Below are 19528 nucleotides of genomic sequence, written 5' to 3'. Positions count from 1 at the left end.
GTTTGGAACTCGGTAGTGAGAGTTAAAACCGAGGACAGACGATTTTAACGCGCTTCAGCACTCGGCGGTCCCGCTCTGGGAGCCTGTGTTGCCTACTACTTTACGGCTGAGCCCTTGTTGCTCCTAGATGTTTCCCCTTCACAATAAAAGCACTTACAGTTGACCGGGGCAGCTCTAGCAGGGCAGAGATTTGACGAACTGAGTTGTTGGAAAGGTGGCATCCTATGACGGTGCCACGTTGAAAGTCACTGAGCTCTTCATGAAGGCCATTCTACTGCCAATGTTTGTGTTAGAGATTGCATGGCTGTATGCTCGATTTTATACACCTGTCAGTAACGGGTGTGGCTGAAATAGCTGAATCCACTAATTTGAAGGGGTGTCCGCATACACTACACAAAAGTATCTTATCCTAGTTCTGTGAAACCATAACATGCTGACCAAACCGGCTCTACGCATGTCTAAGTGCACATGCTGATTGTGTCTATCCCCATCAGATGCGTTCATGGCAGGTTAAAATACCAAAACCAACTGTGAACCAACTGTATTGATTTGGGTACAGGTCGAAAGTCGAAACATTCCTGGATCTTTAGCTAGCTTGCTGTTGCTGGCTAATTTGTCCTTGGAGATAAACCTTGGGTTGTTATTTTACCTGAAATGCATACGGTCCTTTTTTTCAAATAATGAACTCATTGATTTCTTTAGGCCATAGATTTTGTTGTAATGTTTGAGTCACTCAAATATCACATGAATAAACATAATAAATGCCAAAACGTATAGAATTGCAAGAAAATGAGCTTTAAAACGGCAAAGTTTTCTCTGCACCCCATGACGAAATGTGTAGAATTGCAGGAAATAAGCTAAATATAAGCTACATTTTCTCTCCGCCAACAAGAAGGGTGTGAACGGTTAATAAATAATAATTATAATAATCAATATAGCAGCAGCATAAGTGGTGGGTGGGTGTGTTTGAGTGGTGATGAATGTGTGTGTATGTGTGTTGGTGTCAGTGTGTGTGTATGTGTGTGTGTCTGTGTGTGTCTGTGCAGGAGTGTCAGTGTAGGCATATGTGAGTGTGTGGGTAGAGACCCGTGAGTGGCATATAGTCATATAGTCAGTGCAGATAGACTGTGGGTGAGGGTGGGCAGCCATTGTCTGGCTGTTCAAAAGTCTCAGTGCCTGGAGTCTTTGGCTGTTCAAAAGTCTCAGTGCCTGGAGTCTTTGGCTGTTCAAAAGTCTCAGTGCCTGGAGTCTTTGGCTGTTCAAAAGTCTCAGTGCCTGGAGTCTTTGGCTGTTCAAAAGTCTCAGTGCCTGGAGTCTTTGGCTGTTCAAAAGTCTCAGTGCCTGGAGTCTTTGGCTGTTCAAAAGTCTCAGTGCCTGGAGTCTTTGGCTGTTCAAAAGTCTCAGTGCCTGGAGTCTTTGGCTGTTCAAAAGTCTCAGTGCCTGGAGTCTTTGGCTGTTCAAAAGTCTCAGTGCCTGGAGTCTTTGGCTGTTCAAAAGTCTCAGTGCCTGGAGTCTTTGGCTGTTCAAAAGTCTCAGTGCCTGGAGTCTTTGGCTGTTCAAAAGTCTCAGTGCCTGGAGTCTTTGGCTGTTCAAAAGTCTTAGTGCTTGGGGATAGTAATTAATTTAATTCAATGCTTCATACTGGGAAATAGCCTTTGTGAAGTGAGAAGACGGTCAGCTCTAAGTATTATCTTATGGCTTTCAGAAAATATGCCAACATGTAATCCATATACAGTGATTTGCATTGTGGCCAATGGAATGGGTGGAGTAAAAGGCCAGCAACAATCCGTATAATTCAGAGCCCCATGAAATGACACCATATATACATTCTACAGACCCTATTGAGTATTCCCAACAACACGTTTACTGCAGCCACTACAATAGTTTTTACTCTATAAACCAATATGTATTTCATATACAGTGATTTGCATTGGGGGCATTTATTTGACCTTGGAGCATGTTTTAAAACCCACATTGAATTAAAATGTCACTTAAATATTAACTAATATTAGTCATTGTTAATGTTTAGACAATTATTTTTCATATATCATTAATAAATACAGGTTATTTACACTTTTCTGCTATTACGTGGGGGACTTTTACTTTGAAAATGTCTGATATTCCGTGACCCGGAAGTACTTTGTCAGGGTTGCTGGCGAGTCTTCGATCAATATACCCAACAACTTTATTAACTAGATATTGTTAGCCATGTCTCAAGACGAATTTCAACCTACACTAATAAGAACCACGCACAATAACAACACGAGGTCTGTCATGCTACCAGCTAGCTACATCCATTTGATGTTCGACGTTAGCTAGCACGCTAACCCTAGATAGCTACCTGGGTATAATTGTTATTAGCAATGCCCAATTAGCTATCCGTACTGTACCTCTCACAACTTGGACTGTCATTGGTTGCTAAATAATACAACAAACACAGCTATACCATTGAATCCAATGCAGTGACACTAATGACTGTTCATCATGCTTTTTACGCAGCTTGAGTATTCAACAACCACAGGCACCGTGCCCTGGTAAAACACCCATACAAGTTCTACATGAATACGGAACCAAAATTGGAAACCCTCCCGTGTACGTGATGGAAAAGGCTGAAGGGGAGGCGCACCAACCCAGCTTCATCTTCAACGTTACAATAGGAGATATGTCCTGCACAGGTGAGTGAGTCATCTTGCAACGTAGATAGCTTGCTATGTACATTACACTCTACTTAGCTAGAGAATTAGGGGGGCTTGTATAAACAACATGGACTTCAAAGTTATATTTATGTTTGCCTCATCCTCAATATGATGTCATTCTGTTGTTGTATCCCAGGTCAAGGGTCCAGTAAAAAAGCTGCCAAACACCAGGCCGCTGAGTCTGTCCTGAACCTTCTGGAAATAGACACTGGAACACCGTGAGTTAACATGGACAATATCTGCCAACAAGTAGCATTTGCAACCATTACAGCCAGTAACATTGTTAACTTTTTACGTCTGATTTCCCCCCACTGCAGCCTTCACATAAAGAAGGAAAGTAACGGCATCCCGGAAGAGCCCAACGACCAACCCAACTCAGTGGGGAAACTGCAGGTGTCTTTGTTATTGGCCTGTTGTAAGAGAATAGGGCTGTGTATTGTTGCAGGACTGTAGTCATAGTAACACATTTCTGTTGTCATTGAGCACCGTCAGGGGAACAGAAGAAAAATAGTCCTTATGGTTATGAATAGATTGCTTGTTTTCACATCTTTGCTAATATGGATTCCTCCACAAAGGAGCTGGCCCTGCAGCGGGGATGGCGCCTCCCTGAATACACTGTTTTCACAGAGGCAGGCCCACCTCACAAGAGAGAGTTCACTGTGACCTGCAGAATGGAGGCGCTCACAGAGACTGGTATGGTGATTCCACTGTTATTCTTTCTAAATGTTTTATCATTGCATTGAAATAACATATTAGTTGTGTTTTATTTGGATTGGTGGATTATTTAAACACATTCTACTTTCGGAAGTGTTCATTTGAGTCATTCATAGTGCTGTATGTCATCCACATGTAACCGATAGCAACAGGAACTTCCAAGAAAGTGGCTAAAAAGGCAGCTGCAGAGAAAATTTTGGCAAAACTTGTGTCTGGCTGTCCTGAAATCACATGGGTATGTAGAATATTTCCTCTCTATTTGGCCTCTTCACAAAGAATGATAAAACATATTTAGGGCATTTTGTAATCTAGAATGAATGTAATGTGTATTCTTTGACCAACTCATTCCAGATCCCAAAGCCCGGTGTCCGATTGGAGAACTTGCGTAACTCCTCAGCAGAGAAGATGTCTCTCCTGAGAAGGAACCCACTCAGTATTCCCAACACAGACTACATCCAGATGATGCTGGAGCTATCCCAAGAGCAGGGCTTTGAAGTCACATACTTTGACATCGGTGAGTAGAGTTCATCTCTTCCGTTTACTGACCGTGAAATCACCATAACTCTCATAGATGTGAACTTTGTCTGTTTTTCAAGAATGGCTCAACGGGCCTATTCCCAGGTGTATTGTACAGTGTAGTGTGTCTGTGGTTCGCTTGGCAGATGAGCTGACAGTGAACGGGCAGTACCAGTGCCTGGCAGAGCTATCCACGTCACCCGTCACCGTATGCCACGGCACGGGCATCTCCTGCGGCAACGCACACAACGACGCCGCACACAGCGCTCTCCAGTACATCAAGATCATGGCTTCCATCAAATGAACGATCGTAGTTAAACGTCACAGATGTTTCACCTGCAATACATATTTAAAGGGTAGGAAGCAAGACTTAGTAACTTGGTTGTAGTCACGATCTGGTTACCTAGAAGTACAAACATAGTCATGTGTTTGGGTTATTACATATTTATTAACTTATTTTCGGATAACTTCTAAACTACCCACAATGCACTATTGTTCAACTTCATATGGAGGATCTAATCTGTGCTACCCAAGTTTGTTAGCTGCTCAGTAGCTAGCTGAAGCTGGCAAACGTTAGCCACACCTCATGCTATTCACAGACTTTGTGCTTGTGTTATCTAGAGGAAACCTGTTAGCATGGCAGGCTCTGGTGCTTTCTTGCCGTGGGCTCAAAACAAAAGAGAAAATCATACCTGCTTTTTGTAGTACCTCGTCTGTTAACCTTTTTGCTTTCTTAACTTTTCGGCATGTTCTCTGTGAAGTAGGCTACGGGAGTTTTGTAACTTTTTCCACCTTGGCTTAGTGCTAGTGCGCTAGCTGACTGACATCTGGAATCTATCTATTTAGGATTTCGGCCCGTTGAAGCGCCCACCTCCCCCTTGCTTTGGTAGCTAACTTAGCCTGCACTCTTTTAAAAGTTTTACCATCGGATGGGTCCCAACCATCAATCTGTATGTCTCTGCTCTCTCTTTGCTTTTAATCTGCGGTTATGTTTTAGTTGTGTTGTGTTCTAGCTGGTCTCCAGTAGTTGGGCTCTAGCTTGCCAACCATAACCGTGGTGGTTGGCTATGCTGGCTAGGCTAATAGCTAGTTGGCTAAATAGCTAATGTTAACTGGCTGGCTAGCTTGCTGGCTAAGATAACTGGTTAGATGGCGTTATATATTTCCAAACGTTGGTTTACTTTAATGTAGCTGTAAACCAGGTGTTGATAGCAACTGGCTGACTCATTCAGTGCTAACATAATGTTAGCAGGCTAGTAGGGCTAACGTTAGCAGGCTAGTTGGCTAGCAACCGTGCAAGTTAATTTGTAACAATGAATTCATAAAGTATTTTCTTGTAAGTTGGCTGAAAATTACATTGAAACCAGTAGTCTGAGTGCAAACGATTTGGCTTGATTTGAATTCATAAATGTGAAGTTATTTCAGTTGGAGTTTACATTATAGGGAATAGGCTGGCTTGCTGGGTCCTCCATATTACATCACATTTGGAAAAAACATTTTCCGACGTGATTATAGTATTGTTCGGAATTTTAATCAGTTTTATGTAATAACTCCAAAGATAGAAAAGTGAGGTAACTTTGCATTGGGACTTTTGATGCGTATAATAATGCAAATCCATATGTTACATGTGGTTACGTTTATGCTACCTATCCTTTAAGGAATTGAGGGGGAAAAAATGTTTTTATTCACAACTGAAAGGTGTAGCTAGCCTCCATCTACCATTATGTTTTCACTCCTTACCCCAGGGTTCACTTTGTGTGGAATTGGTTAATATTGAAGGCAGTATTAATAGAAATCATGACATTCAGACAAATCAATCCAGTTGTTGTTTTTTAAAACAGTGACAGTCAACACCGTTCATCACCTGTGGTGTCTGTCAGCCATTTTTAAGTTTCTTTAAGAAAAGGAAAGAGCAGCGCTAGACAGTGAAAGCTAATCCTGTGGAGTTTATGTACTATAGAAAAACAAGGACAAGGGAATGGACACTAGTCTTGAGAAAGGCCTTGCTGCCAAAATGTAGACATGTCGAAAACAGTCTCCATCCTATCCCATTGTCCTTGTTTTTCAAAAGCCACTGTGAGGACACGCAATCGTGTATTGAATGATAAATGTAAAACTATTTGCACTGAACAAAATTAGTGAGAGGAAACTCGTTTGGCCTCGTTTAGTCATAAGCCTATGATAAAAAATGAATTTATCAATGAATTTAATCACATATTAACGTAAGTCTGCCCCTCATTTTTGACACAGGGATATTTTCAAAATAATGAAGCAGATTGTCAAAGGTCAGTTGGATAAATTAAGTAACAAACAAAATATTCAGTACACATTGGTATTCTGTTTGATATACTAAATGATATCTGCTTTATTTAATTGGTTATAATTTCTCTTTGCCAAGTCAAGATTCAATTACATTACTGTGAAATACTTTTCCATTGCAATATTTCCTTTTCCATAGCGTATATTAATAACATAGTCCATTATAACTTTTAGTTTGATTTTAAAGTGAAGTTTTTGAGCTTTGGTTAACACCATTATATTACTGTTTCTTTGATATTGCGTTTTATTCCGTCATACAGAGGACTCTTGTTTTGTGTAACTACCACATGTATTAACAGAGAGCAAGACCAACAGCAAGTTTAGTGTCAAAACAAAAACTGCTCCAATTAGAAAATGTTATTTAGCTTGAATTGTGCTCACATTATATGACAGGATAGAAAACTACATGTCTAGATTATGAAAACATGTATATTTTGTAAGTTAATAGTAGCAAGATGGCATACTCAGAAACATCGGGACACTCCTGATTTAGACTTCAAGACCAAGACTGCCATGATTGTCTCTTCATGCTACAAAGAGCCAATAATTGCAATCTTGGTAGCTTTGATGTTGATGACTAAGAAGGTAATCGCCCTGTTGTGATTGGTGATGTCATCTTGCTCAGTCTACCTGTAATGTAGCCTAGTTATGTCAGCTGTGTATGATGTCATGCTGCTGTGTATATGTGTGTTTGAAGGCTTTGAGTTTGTGTCTGTGCTGGCCTTCACACTGAGTGCAGTGAAATGTTATGGGTCTACTACTGCTAATGATTGGATGATTTTTACAACCGGATTCCACCTTATCCTGAGTTTCTGTCACAAAGCCTAGATTGGGCGGTTTAATCACATTTTGGTTTCCTTTAACAAGGTGTGTATTGTAATGTTTTGGTGGACTCATCCCAAGCGTGTGCTGTGTACCTGAACATATTAATACACAATTATTAGATGTGAAGTGGGACAGACATGTTCAATAAATCTACTCGACATTGGCCTCATCCTAAGTTTATTGTCCCTTTTTTAACATTCATGAAAAATGTAGTTTTTTTCCCCTGACCAACAGGTAACTGCCAAAATAAAGGAAACACCAACATAAAGTGTTGGCCGCCACGAGCCAGAACGGCTTCAATGCACCTTGGCATAGATTCTACAATTATCCGTTAGAGGGATGCGACACCATTCTTCCACGAGAAATTCCATCATTCTGAGTTTTGTTGATGGTGGTGGAAAACACTGTCTCTGGTGCCGCTCCAGAATTTCCCATAAGTGTTCAGGCGGCCATGGCATATGGCTTACATTGTTTTCATGCTCATCAAACCATTCAGTGACCACTCGTGCCCTGTGGATGGGAGCATTGTCAATCCTATAGCGGCATAGCCATGGTAGCCAAAATAATGGCCAAAATGATGCTGTATCGCATTAGTGGAAACCGTGACTCTAACCCTTTTCCTAACCTTAACCTAATTCTCCTAACCTGCTGCGAAAAGCCTCTCCTACTAGTCAAAACCGGCAGACCCACCCTGAGAACAGTCTTGGTTTCCACTAATGTGATGCAATGGCCTGCCCAATATTTTTTATACATGACCCTAAGCATGATGGGATGTTAATTGCTTAATTAACTCAGGAAGAACAACCCAATATACTTTGTATCCCTCATTTACGGGCGGCAGGTAGCTTAGTGGTTAAGAGCATTGTGCCAGTAACCGAAAGGTCGCTGGTTCTAATCCCCGAGCCAACTAGGTGAAAAATCTGTCAATGTGCCCTTGAGCAAGGCACTTAACCCTAATTGCTCCTGTAAGTCGCTCTGGATAAGAGCGTCTGCTAAATGACAAAATAAAAAAAATAAAAATGTACTCAAGTGTTTCCATAATTGTATCAGTTACCTGTATATAGACAGTAGGCTGATTGTAGAGGAGTGAACATGAAATCTTCATTTTGTTTTATGTGACTGTAGTAATTCAGTCCTATCTACAGTCTCTGGGTCAACATGGCAGCAGCAGCACTGACTAAAATAAATAAATATATATATATATATATATATATACTGAGCAAAAATATAAACGCAACATGTAAAGTGTTGGTCCCATGTTTCATGAACTGAAATAAATGATCCCAGAAATGTTCCATACGCACAAAAAGATGTGTTGTGCTGGGGACAATAAAAGGCCACTTTAAAATGTGCAGTTTTGTCACACACAATGCCACAGATGTCTCAAATTTTGAGGGCGCGTGAAATTGGCATGCTGACTGCAGGAATGTCCACCAGAACTGTTGCCAGATAATTAACTGTTCATTTATCTACCATAAGCTGCCTCCAATGTCGTTTTAGAGAATTTGGCAGTACGTCCAACCGGCCTCATAACCGCAGACCACATGTAACCACGCCAGCCCAGGACCTCCACATCTGGCTTCTTCACCTGCGGGATCGTCTGAGACCAGCCAGCCGGACAGCTGATTAAACTGTGGGTTTGCACAACCGAATAATTTCAGCACAAACTGTCAGAAACCGTCTCGGGGAAGCTCATCTGCGTGTTCATCGTCCTTACCAGGGTCTTGAACTGACTGCAGCTCGGCGTCGTAGCCGACATCAGTGGGCAAATGCTCACCTTCCATGGCCACTGGCAAGCTGGAGAAGTGTACTCTTCACAGATTAATCCCGGTTTCAACTGTACCGGGCAGATAGCAGACTGCATAGCATGTATGGCGTTGTGTGGACGAGCGGTTTGTGCCGATGTCAATGTTGTGAACAGAGTGCACCATGGTAGCGGTGAGGTTATGGTATGGGCAGGTATAAGCTACAGACAACGAACACAATTTCATTTTATCGATGGCAATTTGAATGCACAGAGATACCGTGATGAGATCCTGAGGCCCATTGTCTTGCCATTCATCCGCCGCCATCACCTCATGTTTCAGCATGATCTGTACACAATTCCTGGAAGCTGAAAATGTCCCAGTTCTTCCATGGCCTGCATACTCACCAGATATGTCACCCATTGAGCATGTTTGGGATGCTCTGGATTGAAGTTTACGACAGCGTGTTCCAGTTCCCGCCAATATCCAGCAACTTCGCACAGCCATTGAAGAGGTGTAGGACAACATTCCACAGGCCACAATCAACAGCCTGATCAACTCTATGTGAAGGAGATGTGTCACGGTGCATGAGGCAAATGGTGGTCACACCAGATACTGACTGGTTTTATGATCCAGGCCCCTGACCAACAGATGCATATCTGTATTCCCAGTCATGTGAAATCCATAGATTAGAGCCTAATGAATTTATTTAAATTGACTGATTTCCATATATGAACTAACTCAGTAAAATCTTTGAAATTGTTGCATATTGCGTTTATATTTTTGTTCTGTGTAAATAGCCCACAACAAATTCTAGCAATCCTGTACAAGAATTCCTTCACTTGTTTTTGATTGTGTTATTCTTTATTTGACCTTGGAACATGTTTTAAAACCCCAGTGTAATGCAAATGTCATTTAAATATGAATAATTGTTCATATTTAGACAATTATTTGTCATATATGAATTAATAATACAAGTTGACGCTTTTTTACTATTATGTGAGACTTTTATTTAGAAAGATTCCTAAATTCCGTGACAGGTAAGTGATTGGTTAGTGTTGCTGACAAGACGCCAGTTGAAATCGGCAACTCCCCCCTAGCTAGCCAAATTCGCCTGTTTTGCAGCACACCAATTATATTTGCGCAACAGTATACCCAAGAAAATTCTTAACTAGTTATTGTTAGCCATGTCTCAAGACGGATTTCAACCTACACTAATAAGGACAACGCACAATAACAACACGAGGTCTGTCATGCTACCAGCTAGCTAGCTACGTCGGTTTGGTTTCCATCCATTTGATGCTCTTTACTTGGCTAGCTAGTCAGCTAGCTTTAGTTTGCATTATTGTCAAGTTAAACGTTATTAGTCGTATCCTAAACATGTTATACACCGTCCAAGGAAATGCTTACTTGCAGGTTCCTTCTCGACAATGCAACAACAATAAGAAATAACTATAGAATACGAAAGTAAATGGCGCAGTAGAATAGAATACACATTTTACCCCATATACGGGGGGTTATAGGACAGTATTTAGACATGTATCAGAGAAAGGGGGGATTGGGGGCAAGTGTTTAAATTGTGCAGTATTAGCAGTTGTAAGTAAAGAGTCTGATAGCAGCAGTTGCGATGTGTGTGTAGCATGAATGCCTATATGTGAGTGAGTGCATGTGTGCTAATGTGCGGAGAGTAAGTGCAGGTGTCAGTCCAGTTCAAGTGTAGAGCAGTCTGATGGCTTGTAGATATAAAGGGTCTCTGAGCCTGTTCTTATCAGACCTCATGCTCCGATACCGTCTACCTGACGTTAAGGGAGAGAACAGCTCGTGTGTGTGGGGTCCTTGATGGTGAAGCGGGACTTACTCAGGCACCGTTTCTGGTAGATGTCCTGGATGGGGTGGGAACACGGCTCCAGTGATGTACTGGGCCGTGTTCACCCGCCGCTGGAGGGCCTTGCCGTCGTAATGCAACCGGTCAGGACGCTCTCGATGATGCTGCAGTAGTATTTGGAGAGGACCCGGGGTGACATGCCGAATTTCTTCAGACACCGAGGAACTTAAAACTGCTGAGTTTCCACTGCAGTCCCGTTGATGTGTATCTGGGCGTGTTCCATCTGCCTCCTGAAGTCCACAATCAACTACATTGCTTTGCTGATGTTGAGGGAGAGGTTGTTGTCCTGGCACCACAATGCCAATTCACTTACCGCCTCCCTATAGGCTGACTCGTCATAGGCCTGACAACAACCGTGGTGGTGTCGTCAGCAAACTTTGTGTTAAGCACTAGTGTGGAGGAGGTGGTGTTGTCAATTCTCCCATCCTGTGGTCTGCCCGTCAGGAAGTCCAGGATCCAGTTGCAGAGGGTAGTGCCAAGACCCAGGGCTCTGATCCTGGTGAGGAGCTTGGAGGGAACAATAGTGTTCAATACTGAACTGTAGTCAATGAACAGCATTCTCACATAGGTGTACCTCTTGTCCAGGGCCCTGTTTCCCAAAAGCATCTTAAGGTTAAGTTCTTCGTTAGAACCTTCATATGAGCATCGTTAAATCTGAGTTTTTTCCCAAAACCATCGTTATTAACGTTGTACTTGAAAAGGCTCGTAATCTAACGCCTGTCTCAGACCACTTGTAGAACAGCTAAGTGCGTCGTTTGATGTTTTTTTTTGCCCTCCTACGTCACTTATACACAGAAGATCTCCGCTAAACATAGAACCACTGGTTTATCTGTCTCTCAGTGATGCCGATATTTTCAGAACAAAGTTGACTACAAAGAAAGTTGCCAATGTCTTTGCAACTGATACAAACAAGCAACGTTTAAAAATATGCTTCAAATGAAAACCGAGATGACTGCATAAAAATGTAAACAGTAGGCTATAGGCCTATTTCAATCATATTGAAATACATTTAATGTTCAATCAATTGAGTTCTATTTTGCTACTTGTAGGCTACTGTCAGTACTTTGTCTCAATATATTTCATGACGTGTAGCCTAACATGTGCGCAATGATGTGCCAAATCTGTGATTTTGTATTGGGTAAGCATTAGAATAAGCCACTTCAATATTTGCAGCTGTAGGTGGTAATATCTCTCTAGGTGCTGAAACGTAGTCAGTATTGTGCAGTGGTGTAAAGTACTTAAGTAAAAATACTTAAGTACAACTTAAGTAGTTTTTTTGGTATCTCTACTTTACTTTAATATTTCTATTTTTGACAACTTTTACTTCACTACATTCCTAAAGAAAATAATGTACTTTTTACTCCATACATTTTCCCTGACACCCAAAAGTACTCGTTACATTTTCAATGCTTAGCAGGACAAGAAAATGGTCAAATTCACGCACTTATCAAGAGAACATCCCTGGTCATCCCTACTGCCTCTGATCTGGTGGACTCACTAAACACACATGCTTTGTTTGTCAATTATGTCTCTGTTGGATTGTGCCTCTGGCTAACCGTGGTTCGCTTAATATAAGACATTTGAAATGATTTATACTTTTTACTTTTGATACTTAAGTATATTTAAAACCAAATACTTTTAGACTTTTACTCAAGTAGTATTTTACTGGGCGACTTTTACTTGAGTCATTTTCTATTAAGGTATCTTTACTTTTACTCATGTATGTTACATTTTCGGCCGTTGTAGGAAAGATGCATTGTTAAAACACACCAAAGCCTAAGTTCCCTCGCCAACAGGAAACCGGGCCCAGATGTGTTAGGGCCGTGTGAATAGCGATGTAAATTGCTTCTTCCATGGATCTGTTGGAGCGGTAGTTTGAAGGCTATAATTATTAGCAATGCCCAATTAGCTAGCTGTACTGTACTTCTCACAACTTGGGACTGTCATTGGTTGTCAATAATATATAACAAGAGGTCTGTCATGCTACCAGCTAGCTACATCCATTTGATGTTCGACGTTAGCTAGCACGCTAACCCTAGATAGCTACCTGGGTATAATTGTTATTAGCAATGCCCAATTAGCTATACGTACTGTACTTCTCACAACTTGGACTGTCATTGGTTGCTAAATAATACAACAAACACAGCTATACCATTGAATCCAATGCAGTGACACTAATGACTGTTCATCATGCTTTTTACGCAGCTTGAGTATTCAACAACCACAGGCACCGTGCCCTGGTAAAACACCCATACAAGTTCTACATGAATACGGAACCAAAATTGGAAACCCTCCCGTGTACGTGATGGAAAAGGCTGAAGGGGAGGCGCACCAACCCAGCTTCATCTTCAACGTTACAATAGGAGATATGTCCTGCACAGGTGAGTGAGTCATCTTGCAACGTAGATAGCTAGCTATGTACATTACACTCTACTTAGCTAGAGAATTAGGGGGGGCTTGTATAAACAACATGGACTTCAAAGTTATATTCATGTTTGCCTCATCCTCAATATGATGTAATTCTGTTGTTGTATCCCAGGTCAAGGGTCCAGTAAAAAAGCTGCCAAACACCAGGCCGCTGAGTCTGTCCTGAACCTTCTGGAAATAGACACTGGAACACTGTGAGTTAACATGGACAATATCTGCCAACAAGTAGCATTTGCAACCATTACAGCCAGTAACATTGTTAACTTTTTACATCTGATTTCCCCCCACTGCAGCCTTCACTTAAAGAAGGAAAGTAACGGCATCCCAGAAGAGCCCAACGACCAACCCAACTCAGTGGGGAAACTGCAGGTGTCTTTGTTATTGGCCTGTTGTAAGAGAATAGGGCTGTGTATTGTTGCAGGACTGTAGTCGTAGTAACACATTTCTGTTGTCATTGAGCACCGTCAGGGGAACAGAAGAAAAATAGTCCTTATGGTTATGAATACAGTGCCTTGCAAAAGTATTCATCCCCCTTGGCGTTTTTCCTATTTTGTTGCATTACAACCTGTAATTTAAATGGATTTTTATTTGGATTTCATGTAATGGACATACACAAAATAGTCCAAATTGGTGAAGTGAAATATTGTTAAAAAAATATATATATATAAAAAATAACGGAAAAGTGGTGCGTGCATATGTATTCACCCCCTTTGCTATGAAGCCCCTAAATAAGATCTGGTGCAACCAATAACCTTCAGAAGTCACATAATTAGTTAAATAAAGTCCACCTGTGTGCAATCTAAGTGTCACATCAAATCAAATCAAATCAAATTTTATTGGTCACATGCGCCGAATACAACAGGTGCAGACATTACAGTGAAATGCTTACTTACAGCCCTTAACCAACAGTGCATTTATTTTAAACAAAAAAAGTAAGAATAAAACAACAACAAAAAAAGTGTTGAGAAAAAAAGAGCAGAAGTAAAATAAAGTGACAGTAGGGAGGCTATATATACAGTAAAATAAAGTGACAGTAGGGAGGCTATATATACAGGGGGGTACCGTTGCAGAGTCAATGTGCGGGGGCACCGGCTAGTTGAGGTAGTTGAGGTAATATGTACATGTGGGTAAAGTTAAAGTGACTATGCATAAATACTTACTTAACAGAGTAGCAGCAGCGTAAAAAGGATGGGGTGGGGGGGCAGTGCAAATAGTCCGGGTAGCCATGATTAGCTGTTCAGGAGTCTTATGGCTTGGGGGTAGAAGCTGTTGAGAAGTCTTTTGGACCTAGACTTGGCACTCCGGTACCGCTTGCCGTGCGGTAGCAGAGAGAACAGTCTATGACTAGGGTGGCTGGAGTCTTTGACAATTTTGAGGGCCTTCCTCTGACACCGCCTGGTATAGAGGTCCTGGATGGCAGGGAGTTTTGCCCCAGTGATGTACTGGGCCGTACGCACTACCCTCTGTAGTGCCTTGCGGTCAGAGGCCAAGCAGTTGCCATACCAGGCGGTGATGCAACCAGTCAGGATGCTCTCGATGGTGCAGCTGTAGAATTTTTTGAGGATCTGAGGACCCATGCCAAATCTTTTTAGTCTCCTGAGGGGGAATAGGCTTTGTCGTGCCCTCTTCACGACTGTCTTGGTGTGTTTGGACCATGATAGTTCGTTGGTGATGTGGACACCAAGGAACTTGAAGCTCTCAACCTGTTCCACTACAGCCCCGTCGATGAGAATGGGGGCGTGCTCAGTCCTCTTTTTTTTCCTGTAGTCCACAATCATCTCCTTTGTCTTGGTCACGTTGAGGGAGAGGTTGTTGTCCTGGCACCACACGGCCAGATCTCTGACCTCCTCCCTATAGGCTGTCTCATCGTTGTCGGTGATCAGGCCTACCACTGTTGTGTCGTCGGCAAACTTAATGATGGTGTTGGAGTCGTGCCTGGCCATGCAGTCATGGGTGAACAGAGAGTACAGGAGGGGACTGAGAACGCACCCCTGAGGGGCCCCCGTGTTGAGGATCAGTGTGGCAGATGTGTTGTTACCTACCCTTACCACCTGGGGGCGGCCCGTCAGGAAGTCCAGGATCCAGTTGCAGAGGGAGGTGTTTAGTCCCAGGATCCTTAGCTTAGTGATGAGCTTAGAGGGCACTATGGTGTTGAATGCTGAGCTGTAGTCAATGAATAGCATTCTCACATGATCTGTCACATAATCTCAGTATATATACACACCTGTTCTGAAAGGCCCCAGAGTCTGCAACACCACTAAGCAAGGGGCACCATCAAGCAAGCGGCACCATGAAGACCAAGGAGCTCTCCAAACAGGTCAGGGACAAGGTTGTGAAGTACAGATCAGGGTTGGGTTATAAAAAAATATCAGAAACTTTGAACATCCCACGGAGCACCATTAAATCCATTATTAAAAAATGGAATGAATATGGCACCACAACAAACCTGCCAAGAGAAGTCCGCCCACCAAAACTCACGGACCAGATAAGGAGGGCATTAATTAGAGAGGCAACAAAGAGACCAAAGATAACCCTGAAGGAGCTGCAAAGCTCCACAGCGGAGATTAGAGTATCTGTCCATATGACAACTTTAAGCCGTACACTCCACAGAGCTGGGCTTTACGGAAGAGTGGCCAGAAAAAAGCCATTGCTTAAAGAAAAAAATAAGCAAACACGTTTGGTGTTCGCCAAAAGGCATGTGGGAAACTCCCCAAACATATGGAAGAAGGTACTTTTTGGCCATCAAGGAAAACGGTATGTCTGGCGCAAACCCAACATCTTTCATCACTCCAAGAACACCATCCCCACAGTGAAGCATGGTGGTGGCAGCATCATGCTGTGGAGATGTTTTTCATCGGCAGGGACTGGGAAACTGGTCAGAATTGAAGGAATGATGGATGGCGCTAAATACAGGAAAATTCTTGAGGGAAACCTGTTTCAGCCTTCCAGAGATTTGAGACTGGGACCAGCAGGACAATGACCCTAAGCATACTGCTAAAGCGACACTCAAGTGGTTTAAGGGGAAACATTTAAATGTCTTGGAATGGCCTAGTCAAAGCCCAGACCTCAATCCAATTGAGAATGTGGTATGACTTAAAGATTGCTGTACACCAGCGGAACCTATCCAACTTGAATGAGCTGGAGCAGTTTTGCCTTGAAGAATGGGCAAAAATCCCAGTGGCTAGATGTGCCAAGCTTATAGAGACATACCCCAAGAGACTTGCAGCTGTAATTGCTGCAAAAGGTGGCTCTACAAAGTATTGACTTTGGGGGGGGGGTGAATAGTTATGCACGATCAAGTTCTGTTTTTTTGTCTTATTTCTTGTTTGTTTCACAAAAACATTCTTCTTGCATCTTCAAAGTGGTAGGCATGTTGTGTAAATCAAATGATTCAAAACCCCCCAAAATCAATTTTAATTCCAGGTTGTAAGGCAACAAAATAGGAAAAATGCCAAGGGGGGTGAATACTTTTGCAAGTTTGTTTTCACCTCTTTGCTAATATGGATTCCTCCACAAAGGAGCTGGCCCTGCAGCGGGGATGGCGCCTCCCTGAATACACTGTTTTCACAGAGGCAGGCCCACCTCACAAGAGAGAGTTCACTGTGACCTGCAGAATGGAGTCGCTCACAGAGACTGGTATGGTGATTCCACTGTTATTCTTTCTAAATGTTTTATCATTGCATTGAAATAACATATTAGTTGTGTTTTTTTTTTGGATTGGTGGATTATTTAAACACATTCTACTTTCGGAAGTGTTCATTTTAGTCATTCATAGTGCTGTATGTCATCCACATGTAACCGATAGCAACGGGAAATTCCAAGAAGGTGGCTAAAAGGACAGCTGCGGAGAAGATGTTGGCAAAACTTCAAAATGTGTCTGGCTGTCCTGAAATCACATGGGTATGTAGAATATTTCCTCTCTATTTGGCCTCTTCACAAAGAATGATAAAAACATATTTAGGTACATTTTGTCATCTAGAATGAATGTAATGTGTATTCTTTGACCAACTCATTCCAGATCCCAAAGCCCGGTGTCCGATTGGAGAACTTGCGTAACTCCTCAGCAGAGAAGATGTCTCTCCTGAGAAGGAACCCACTCAGTATTCCCAACACAGACTACATCCAGATGATGCTGGAGCTATCCCAAGAGCAGGGCTTTGAAGTCACATACTTTGACATCGGTGAGTAGAGTTCATCTCTTCCTTTTACTGACCGTGAAATCACCATAACTCTCATAGATGTGAACTTTGTCTGTTTTTCAAGAATGGCTCAACGGGCCTATTCCCAGGTGTATTGTACAGTGTAGTGTGTCTGTGGTTCGCTTGGCAGATGAGCTGACAGTGAACGGGCAGTACCAGTGCCTGGCAGAGCTGTCCACGTCACCCGTCACCGTATGCCACGGCACGGGCATCTCCTGCGGCAACGCACACAACGACGCCGCACACAGCGCTCTCCAGTACATCAAGATCATGGCTTCCATCAAATGAACGATCGTAGTTAAACGTCACAGATGTTTTAAGGAATTGAGGAAAAACCTATTTAATCACAACTGAAGCTATCCTACATCTACCATTTTATGTTTTCACTCCTTACCCCAGTGTTCACTTTGTGTGGAATTGGTTAATATTGAAGGCAGTATTAATAGAAATCATGACATTCAGACAAATCAATCCATTTTTTTTGTTTTTTTTGTGACAGTCAACACCGTTCATCACCTGTGGTGTCTGTCAGCCATTTTTAAGTTTCTTTAAGAAAAGGAAAGAGCAGCGCTAGACAGTGAAAGCTAATCCTGTGGAGTTTATGTACTATAGAAAAACAAGGACAAGGGAATGGACACTAGTCTTGAGAAAGGCCTTGCTGCCAAAATGTTGACATGTCGAAAACAGTCTCCATCCTATCCCATTGTCCTTGTTTTTCAAAAGCCACTGTGAGGACACGCAATCGTGTATTGAATGATAAATGTAAAACTATTTGCACTGAACAAAATTAGTGAGAGGAAACTCGTTTGGACTAGTTTAGTCATAAGCCTATGATAAAAAATGAATCAATTAATTTAATCACATATTAACGTAAGTCTGCCCCTCATTTTTCACACAGGGATATTTTCAAAATAATGAAGCAGATTGACAAAGGTCAGTTGGATAAATTGAGTAACAAACAAAATATTCATTACACATTGGTATTCTGTTTGATGTACTAAATGATATCTGCTTTATTTAATTGGTTATCATTTATCTTTGCCAAGTCAAGATTTAATTACATTACTGTGAAATACTTTTCCATTGCAGTATTTCCTTTTCCATAGCGTATATTAATAACAGTCCATTATAACTTTTAGTTTGATTTGAGTAAAGTTTTTGAGCATTGGTTAACACCATTATATTACTGTTTCTTTGATATTGCATTTTATTCCGTCATACAGAGGACTCTTGTTTTGTGTAACTACCACATGTATTAAAAGAAAACAAGACCAACAGCAGGTTTTAGTTTAGTGTCGAAACAAAAACTGCTCCAATTAGAAAATGTTATTTAGCTTGAATTGTGCTCACATTATATGACAGGATAGAAAACTACATGTCTAGATTATGAAAACATGTATATTTTGTAAGTTAATGGTAGCAAGATGGCATACTCAGAAACATCGGGACACTCCTGATTTAGACTTCAAGACCAAGACTGCCATGATTGTCTCTTCATGCTACAAAGAGCCAATAATTGCAATCTTGGTAGCTTTGATGTTGATGACTAAGAAGGTAATCGCCCTGTTGTGATTGGTGATGTCATCTTGCTCAGTCTACCTGTAATGTAGCCTAGTTATGTCAGCTGTGTATGAAGTCATGCTGCTGTGTATATGTGTGTTTGAAGGCTTTGAGTTTGTGTCTGTGCTGGCCTTCACACTGAGTGCAGTGAAATGTTGTTATGGGTCTACTACTGCTAATGATCGGATGATTTTTACAACCAGATTCCACCTTGTCCTGAGTTTCTGTCACAAAGCCTAGATTGGGCGGTTTAATCACATTTTGGTTTCCTTTAACAAGGTGTGTATTGTAATGTTTTGGTGGACTCATCCCAAGCGTGTGCTGTGTACCTGAACATATTAATACACAATTATTAGATGTGAAGTGGGACAGACATGTTCAATAAATCTACTCGACATTAGCCTCATCCTAAGTTTATTGTCCCTTTTTTAACATTCATGAAAAATGTCCCCAAAAATGTTTTACCTCCGATTTGAATGTTTTACCTCCGATTTGAACCACTGCTGTAGACTGTCCTACATAGACAGTAACCTGATTGTAGGGGAGTGAACATGAACTCTTTATTTTGGTTCCTGTGACTGTAGTAATTCAGTCCTCTCTATAGTCTCTTGGTCTGGGTCAACATGGCAGCAGCAGCACTGA

At 41.8% G+C, this 19528-nt stretch overlaps 2 protein-coding genes across 2 annotated transcripts; both read left to right on the top strand.

The window, feature by feature from the left end:
* Positions 1-2160: 2160 nt before the first annotated feature.
* On the top strand, positions 2161-7239 carry LOC311124438 (interferon-inducible double-stranded RNA-dependent protein kinase activator A homolog). The gene is made up of 8 exons (XM_084198586.1): positions 2161-2267; positions 2500-2675; positions 2833-2914; positions 3014-3089; positions 3272-3389; positions 3557-3645; positions 3762-3924; positions 4073-7239. Exons 1-8 carry the CDS (start codon positions 2209-2211, stop codon positions 4228-4230), a joined length of 921 nt encoding a protein of 306 aa, XP_084054712.1. The 5' UTR covers positions 2161-2208; the 3' UTR covers positions 4231-7239.
* Positions 7240-9891: 2652 nt separating this feature from the next.
* Positions 9892-19290, top strand: LOC311124437 (interferon-inducible double-stranded RNA-dependent protein kinase activator A homolog). Its single transcript, XM_084198585.1, has 8 exons — positions 9892-10061; positions 12906-13081; positions 13240-13321; positions 13421-13496; positions 16646-16763; positions 16933-17027; positions 17146-17308; positions 17457-19290. The coding sequence occupies exons 1-8, from the start codon at positions 10003-10005 to the stop codon at positions 17612-17614; spliced, it is 927 nt and encodes a 308-aa protein (XP_084054711.1). The 5' UTR covers positions 9892-10002; the 3' UTR covers positions 17615-19290.
* Positions 19291-19528: the final 238 nt, after the last annotated feature.

The sequence above is a fragment of the Coregonus lavaretus genome (genome assembly GCF_964263955.1).
Source record: "Coregonus lavaretus genome assembly, contig: HAP1_SCAFFOLD_285, whole genome shotgun sequence".
Classification (NCBI taxonomy): Eukaryota; Metazoa; Chordata; class Actinopteri; order Salmoniformes; family Salmonidae; genus Coregonus; species Coregonus lavaretus.
The sequence above is the reverse complement of the archived record's forward strand: the minus strand, read 5'-3'. Positions and strand labels throughout refer to the sequence as shown.